The sequence below is a fragment of the Onychomys torridus genome, chromosome 4 (genome assembly GCF_903995425.1).
Source record: "Onychomys torridus chromosome 4, mOncTor1.1, whole genome shotgun sequence".
In the NCBI taxonomy this organism is placed as follows: domain Eukaryota; kingdom Metazoa; phylum Chordata; class Mammalia; order Rodentia; family Cricetidae; genus Onychomys; species Onychomys torridus.
In genome coordinates this window covers 12,684,287-12,692,138 of record NC_050446.1, presented here as the reverse complement: position 1 = coordinate 12,692,138, position 7,852 = coordinate 12,684,287, and the positions used below count along the sequence as shown (strand labels likewise).

Below are 7,852 nucleotides of genomic sequence, written 5' to 3'. Positions count from 1 at the left end.
GTGTGTGTGTGTGTGTGTGTGTGTGTGTGTGTGTGTGAGAGGGAGAGAGAGAGAGAGAGAGAGAGAGAGAGAGAGAGAGAGAGAGAGAGAGAGAGAGAGAGATGTTTGTGTTGCCATGTTTGTGTGTCAAATATGTGTACGTTTGTGTGTGGTGGATGGGTTATTGGCTGGATGAATATTATTCCGTTTCATGATGCCTTGTGGCCTCTGCCTGTACCTCTACATGGGTGAGTCTAGTCCTACCCTAGAACTAGCTACACAGAGCAACCCAGCTGCCACCTGTTGTCTCTAAAGTGTGTGTGTGTTCTGGGAACACTGCTGTCTTCTCTGGCTTCAGCCTCATCCTCCCTTCTGTACCTGCCTGGGTAGCCCCAAAACAGTTTCCGTTCCCCACCCACCACCCCAGCAACCTACTGAGTGCAAGTTTTTTTGCCTTCTACCCAGAGACCCAACTTGGAGGTCCCTCCATCCCCACAGTCCCAGATCCTGTCAGTGTGCCTTTTGGGAAGGCATCCTTTGGCTTTGCTCTACTTTCCTGGACCTGCTGCAGCCTCGCATCAGCCACAAGCTTGTCCACCTGTCTCAGCCCTGTTTTCCTTACTGTCGCTGATGATCCTTCAGCACAGAAGGTGGGAGGCTTTCTGAAATCAGATCCTGCCTGCGGACCCTCCCCAGCAGCCTGCTCCTCTGTATTCCTGCACAAGTCATGTGTGCCCTAGAGTGGGACTGTGGCCTTGATCTTTGTCTATGCTGTGCTTCCCACTAGACTACACTGCCTCCCACCTGCTCTTGGTTCCCACCAGTTCCCTCTTGTGTCAGTTTTCCACTGCTGCAGAGCACTCTGTCCCCCGCCCCAATTGTGTTGGGGGGCACATCACACCTTTGATGGCTCTCTCCAGAGCTCCTTGATGTCACTGTGCAGAGCTTGGTGGGTCTCCCTTGAGGTCTCTCACATTTCTGGTGGTTGAGTGTGGCCCTCAGCTGAATTGCCCGTCCCTGGGGCCTCCCTATGTAGACTGAGCTTCCTCTATGTCTGGCTGGAAGGTTCTAGACCAGTGACCATATTACATGTTAGTCCAGCCTCTCAGAAGCTGGGTTTAAATTCATCAAGGCACTGCTGCCTCAGTTTATCTCTTCAAGGACAGGAATAGGCTCCACTTCTTGATGGGAGGGGCTGGGAATCTTCTGTGTTCTGGAACTCCTTTTCTGCTCAGGCTCCACTAGGGAATGGCTGGTCAGTGTGGGGCAGTGAACCTTGACCACCGTGTTTGACTTTTGAATCTGTGGTATGGTAGTGTCTGATTTCATGTTGGCGTAGTGCATGGGGTGATCATCATGGTGCTGTTCTTGAATGGTAACAGACCGACTGTACGCTCAGTCACCATTCCCCTTCCTCCAGGCTCTGTGTACCTGACCCCTAAATCCTCCTTGTATCCCTGGTATAAACCTATCTCCTGTGTTTTCCTTCTACAGCGTGGCTGTCAGAGTGCCTGATGACCAGACAGTTGTAACCCTGTCCAGGTATCCTGCCCTCACATGGTGCTCTATAGATCTGAGCTGAAGGGCATGGATGGAGGAGTGTGTGTGTGTGTGTGTGTGTGTGTGTGTGTGTGTGTGTGTGTAGTCCCTTCCTGCACCCAGAGTGTAGAACATAGCCCTCCCTACACTTTGTGTTGACTAACTGCATGTTATTTGGCTTTTAAAGAGCCAGGCTGGCTCATCTGGTATAGAGCTGAGTTTACAGCTGTGCACCCCATTTCCAGGGCAACATGCAAAACACATGAGTTTACCATCCTCACCATTTCAACAGCTCAGTACAGTAAGTAAATTCATGCTGTGGTGTAGCCTCAACACCACCCATCTCCAGAACTTTCCTTTTTGTAAACTGTGTCCATCAAATATCAACTCCCCATTGCTCAGCCCCTTTGCGGGTCCTGGCACCCATCTTGCCTGCTCTGTGTTGTTTTTTCTGAGTGTGGCCACTCTGTAGTAGTGCCTCCCAGGGATGGGGCCCTGTAGGGTTTCTCTTTTGGTAATGGGCCAGACTCACTCAGTAAGATGTCATTATGCCACATCCCTGTGAAAAAATTCCCCCCCTTTTTTTCAGCTCATTTTCTGCCTTAAAAAAAAAAAAACCACCTTATTTTTTATGTGTATGAGCGTTTTGCCTGCATATTTGTCTGTGTACCACATTTGTGCCTGTGCCCAGAGAGTCCAGAAAAGGCCCTCAGGTCCCTGGACCTGGAGTTACAGACAGTTGTGGGTCTCCATGTGGGTGCTGGGAACATCTCATTCTGTAGGAGTCGCCAGTGTTCTTACTGCTGGGCATCTCTCCAGGCCTGTTCTCTGCTTCTCAAGCCAGCTTAGAATACGCAGCTTACTAGCAGAAGTGGCTCTTGTCCCTGGGGCCTGACCTTTTGAGGGACTTCACACTGATGTTGGGACTGGTCTCTGACCGAGACAGAGAGCCAGGACTCTGTGTGCCACCAGCCAAGAGAGGACCAAGGCAGGCTGCAGGCTCAGGTTGGATGGTCGGCATCTAGCAGGGACAGACATGCTCATTCTCCTCTGGCTTGTGGATTAAAGTTGTCCTAAGATTTCCCAGCCCTAAGTAAGGGGAGGGGTGTCATGATTTCCTAATGGTGAAATTATTTAGGCCAGTCCACGTAGTTAAAAGGGAGGTTTATTTTGTGGGGTAACTTACAATGAAGGGGTAGGTTGCAGGGTCTGGCAAAGGTATATTGTAGTCTGGCAGAGTTGTCTGGAGAACTCTGCTCTTGTCTACCTCCAGCGTCCAGTGTCCCTGAACCAAGCACGCGACCTCCTCTCAATCCTCCGTCTTCCTTCTCTACCCTCCCTCTGGGCGTGACCATTACCAAAGCCTCAATGGGGGTTGGAACTTCCAGGCCAATGCTGGGATGGCTATCCACTACAATTTCCTCTCTCTACCTTATGTCAAGTGAAACTGTGATCTTCCTGCTTCAGCCCATCCTCTACTCCCAGGGTCATGGACATACACAGTGGCTTGGTTGCCACTGCTCATGCAGGTCTGTTTGCCTGGTGCACAGCTGCCAGTGACATGCATTCCAGGGTCCTTCCAGTCACCTTGAGTTCTGGTGTTGTCTTTTTGCAGGATGACCTATGCCCAGCCAAAGGTGCTAACACCCAGGTGAGTAGATTTAGTCAGTGCATGGGTAGTGCAGGAATCATACAGATGGTAAAGGATGATTTGCTTGCAGTGGGGATAGTTCAGCAGCACATCTGAGGCTTGGGCCAGTCTCTAGCACTGGAAAACACAAAACCCAGAAAAAACCAAAGACCTGATTATGATTCTCCTTGCCCTCAGTTCACAACCCTTTCAGAGTCTGAGTTGTCTGACTCAGGTCTGGAGCCCGGAGCATCTCCTGTCTGTCATTTCCATCTGGGCTTCTGATCCTTGTTTCCTGTCTCTGTCATCAGTTCTCAGAGATGTGGTGGCTGCAGTACACTCAGTTGTTTTCATGGTTTGGTGGAGTGAGGTGGGGGTACTCAGTGAGAGCTGCTGCTGACTGGCCAGGCCTCACTGGGGAGGGTGGGCAGCCCTGGGGGAAGCTGAGGGTGTGGAATCTGAGAAGGGCTCCTGCAGGCATGTTTGGTCACATGTTGACTGTGGCTTTGTCCCCATGTAGTAGGAAAGATGTTCTTGTCCTGACCCCGTGGCTGGCTCCCATCATCTGGGAGGGGACCTTCAACATCGCCATACTGAATGAACAGTTCAGGCTACAGAACACCACAGTTGGACTGACTGTATTTGCCATCAGAAAGTAAGCAGTGGGTGCTGGAGCGATGCTAGTGGGTAAAACACTTGCTTCAGGGGCATGAGGACCTGAATTTGATCCTTAACACCATGTGAAGGCTGGGCATGGTGGCATGCCCCTGTCATCCCAGCACTGTGGTTAGAAGAGAGAAACAGGTGAATCGAGGTGGCTTGCTGGACAGCTTAGCCAAACAGTGAGTTTCAGAGTTAGAGAAGGGACCCTGTTGAAAGAACAGAAAAGATGAAAAACACAAGAAGACATCTAAAGTCAACTTCTAGGCTCCACACAGTACACAGGCAAGTAAACATGAATATGTACAATAGGCATGCATACATATGCACATATGTGCATACACAATGGTCAAATAGGCCAAGCATACCTTGAGGCAAGCTCATGCTTGTATATAGGATGCAGCGGCATGGGGTTTGTTTACTTTGCCAACATCCAGAGCTCTGGTGGGCTCACAGATAAATGTACCCAACCCTACCTCCTTTCAGAGCCAAAGGCCAACTGCCTCCCTACCTCTGTGCTCTCAGGCAGATGCCATTTGTGTCCCTCAGCACACAACTGAGATGTGGATCTCATCCTCAGGGCTGGCAAGGAGTATGATGCCAAGAGAGCTGAGACCACTGATGTGTCCTCACATGCAGGACAAGGTGGGCAGAAAGGTTTGGATGAGACCTTAAACCTGGGGGGCAGGGATTAGCCCTGAGACTCTGGTCAGGCTGACTTTAGGCAACAGGTAAGCAACTTGCCCTGTGGGAACATGTGGGAAGCAAGACAGGGTGGCATTACAATATGGGAGGCTGTGGGGGACTGTGGGGGGCTGAGATGCCATTTGTGCTGTCTGCATATGAGAAGGGGCTTTGTTCTTCCCTGCAGCTCTGGGTGAGATTCAGGGATAGCTCTGAGGCCTTTGTACCAATCAGGCTTGAGAGAGGTTTGGGGCTCAGCTAGAGGGATCTTAGGCACCTTGAGAATGCCTGGAGCTCCTGTGGACAAAGGGCTTCACAGTAACAAGACACAAACACTGCCTTGTCTGGGTGCTGCTGGGTACATGAGCAAGAGCCCTGCCAGCTCTGTCTGTGGGAAGGTGGCCTCTGAGGGAACGAGCTGGGAGCCCCATTGTCACCTTTGCACAGGGAAAACATCTACTTGTCTGTTTCTGGCCCTGAAGTGGAGAGGGCTTGGCACACTTGCCAGGTGATGGGCATCCCTGTTCCCATGGTGGTAGCACATGGCCTTGGGGGTCATCAAGGGAGAAGCAGCCATCTGAAGCAGGTGAAAACTTCTTGGTATGGGAGAGGACATAGAACCTGGGGTAGAAGTCTTTTGCCCTGGCACCTGAGGGTTTAGTTTAGGCTTGCCCTTCTTTCTAGGGTGCCTGTCTCCCTGTCCCTGCCTGCTCTGTGAGACTGAATCTTCCTCTGGTGGAGTACATGACTTAAGGATATGAGAGAGTAATTCAGTGCCTTGTCCACAGCACCTACAAGCTTCTGATGAGGAAGGTCTGGAATATAGAGACCCTTTCCTGAGACAGGGCCCTGGAGAGTGCCACAAGGATGGGGGCAGGTCCCAGGCCCATGAGGATCCATCCAGTTCCACCAGGGTTTAGAAAGTGGGGCCCTGTGAGCACAGGCTCTGCTCAGGACAATGCAAGGGTGTGAGGTGTGGAATGTCTTGGGATGGAGCTGACATTACTGGGGGAGGGTGACAGACACATGGAGAGGTGGCCTGCTGAGGGGACAGCCAAGACAAGAGATACCTGCAGGGATTCTGCCTGGAACTCCAGGTCTGGAGTCAGCCCTGCTGCCTGGCTGAAACCTTCCAGGGCTCTACCTCAGTGTTCCTTGCTAAGATGTGGTGCTGATGTTGCACCCTTCTGCAGCAAAGGAGAGTGAGGTGAGGTGCAGCCTGCAGACTGGTCAGGACAGCTGTACATTGGGGATGCTACCACTTCAAGCCTCCAGGTAGCCATGGATTCTGTAGCCTGGACCTGCCCTGGCAAGTCTTGACCTAGCTGCACTAAGGCTCTCCATACCCCTTTGTCCTCCGTCACAGGTATGTGGTGTTCCTGAAGCTTTTCCTGGAGACAGCAGAGCAGCACTTCATGGTGGGACACAAGGTCACCTACTATGTCTTCACTGACCGTCCAGCTGACGTGCCACAGGTGCCCCTGGGTGCAGGACGAAAGCTGGTGGTGCTAACTGTGCGCAGCTACACCCGCTGGCAGGATGTGTCCATGCACAGGATGGAGATGATCAGCCACTTCTCAGAGCGACGCTTTCTGCATGAGGTGGATTACCTGGTGTGTGCAGATGTGGACATGAAGTTCAGTGACCACGTGGGTGTGGAGATTCTCACAGCACTCTTTGGTACCCTGCATCCTGGCTTCTACAGGAGCAGCCGAGAGGCCTTTACCTATGAGCGCCGGCCACAGTCCCAGGCCTTCATCCCCCGGGATGAGGGTGACTTTTACTACATGGGAGCCTTCTTTGGGGGGTCAGTGTCGGAGGTGCACCATCTCACCAAGGCCTGCCATGAGGCTATGGTGCAGGACCAGGCCAATGGCATAGAAGCTGTGTGGCATGATGAGAGCCATCTGAACAAGTACCTGCTATACCACAAGCCAACAAAGGTGTTGTCCCCAGAGTACATGTGGGACCAGCAGCTGCTGGGCTGGCCCTCCATCATGAAGAAGCTGAGATATGTGGCTGTGCCCAAGAACCATCAGGCTATCAGGAATCTATAGCTCAAATCCTATTGGAGAGGCCAGACCTATATCCAGGGGCACTCCAGGCTGTGTGGAACTGGAAGGATTTGAGAGACATTGGTATCACCCTTCAGCAGCCCTGGTACCAACCACTTGGCTCATCACACACTAAGCCCCTGGATCACTCCACCTCCAGCTCCCACTGTGTCCCTATGCTCCTTCTATTCAGTGAGATGGTAGCCAGAGCCTTCAGGACATGGGGAAACTCTGTCATGCAGTTTCCTGAAGGCCTGAGCATCCTTACTCAGCTTGTCCCTTCCTCTGCTGTTGTCTTGACAGATGTCCAGTGCCCTTAGGAATAGGCAGAAGGGCAGGGAGAGTCACAGCCTGCAGGCCACAGAGGTGCTTAGCTCCTGTTCAGCCCAGCTGGCAGATGAGCACCCTGTGACCATTGCCTCTGCTCATTTTTGTTTACTGGGAATAAATGTATTTTTAGATGATATAGGAAGTTTTTAATTTTTTTCTTTTTCTTCATTTGTGGTACTTAGGATTGACCCAGAACCTCGTGGATGCTATTTGAGCATGTTGCCACTGAAGTTTGATCTCAGTCCAGAGTCTCATAGAGACACATGATAGAACTTGCTGAGTGTTAGGTCTACTACATTATTTTTATTCTCTAGTACTCATTTGAAATTTCCAATATAAAGTGACTATTACTTTTTTTTCTTTTGCAGTGTTGGGGGTCAGACTCATTAAGCCAGCCTCAAATTTTACTTTTTTTTGGGGGGGTTTATTGTTGCTTGTTTTTTATTGAGGCAGAATCTCTAGTAGCTCCAGCTGGTTTCTGCCTTACTATCTGGTCAAGGATGGCCTTGAACTCCTGATCTTCCTGCCTCTACCTTTGGAGTGTTTGGATTATAGGCATGTTACCACACCTAGCTCTGATGTTCTTAATTTTCTTAAAACCTCATTTATCTTGATCTACTTGTGGGACACCTTGTGGTGTAAGCCGGGCCTGTCCTATTCCTCATACTAGGTTGCCTTGCCCAGCCCTTGTACAAGGGAAGGAGCTTAGTCCTTCCTCAACTTGATATGCAATGCTTTGTTGCCACCCATGGGAGGTGTGCCATTTTCTGAACAGAAATAGAGGAGTAGTGGGTTATGGTGGGGGGGGGGTGGGGGTGAGGGGATGGGGGAGAGAATGGGAGGAGAGAGAGGAAACTGCAGTTGGGATATAAAATAAATGAATAAATTTAATTAATAATTAAAAAGTAAAAACAAAACAACAACAAACCCCCAACATTTACCTTATTCCCAGACGGTTTCTTGGCCTGAAGACCCT

The 7,852-nt window shown here is 50.8% G+C and overlaps 1 protein-coding gene across 1 annotated transcript; it reads left to right on the top strand.

Moving 5' to 3' along the window:
• Positions 1-3,133: 3,133 nt before the first annotated feature.
• LOC118583059 (histo-blood group ABO system transferase 1-like) lies at positions 3,134-6,684 on the top strand. The gene is made up of 3 exons (XM_036186340.1): positions 3,134-3,169; positions 3,669-3,803; positions 5,859-6,684. The coding sequence occupies exons 1-3, from the start codon at positions 3,135-3,137 to the stop codon at positions 6,547-6,549; spliced, it is 861 nt and encodes a 286-aa protein (XP_036042233.1). The 5' UTR covers position 3,134; the 3' UTR covers positions 6,550-6,684.
• The last annotated feature ends 1,168 nt before the right edge of the window (positions 6,685-7,852 follow it).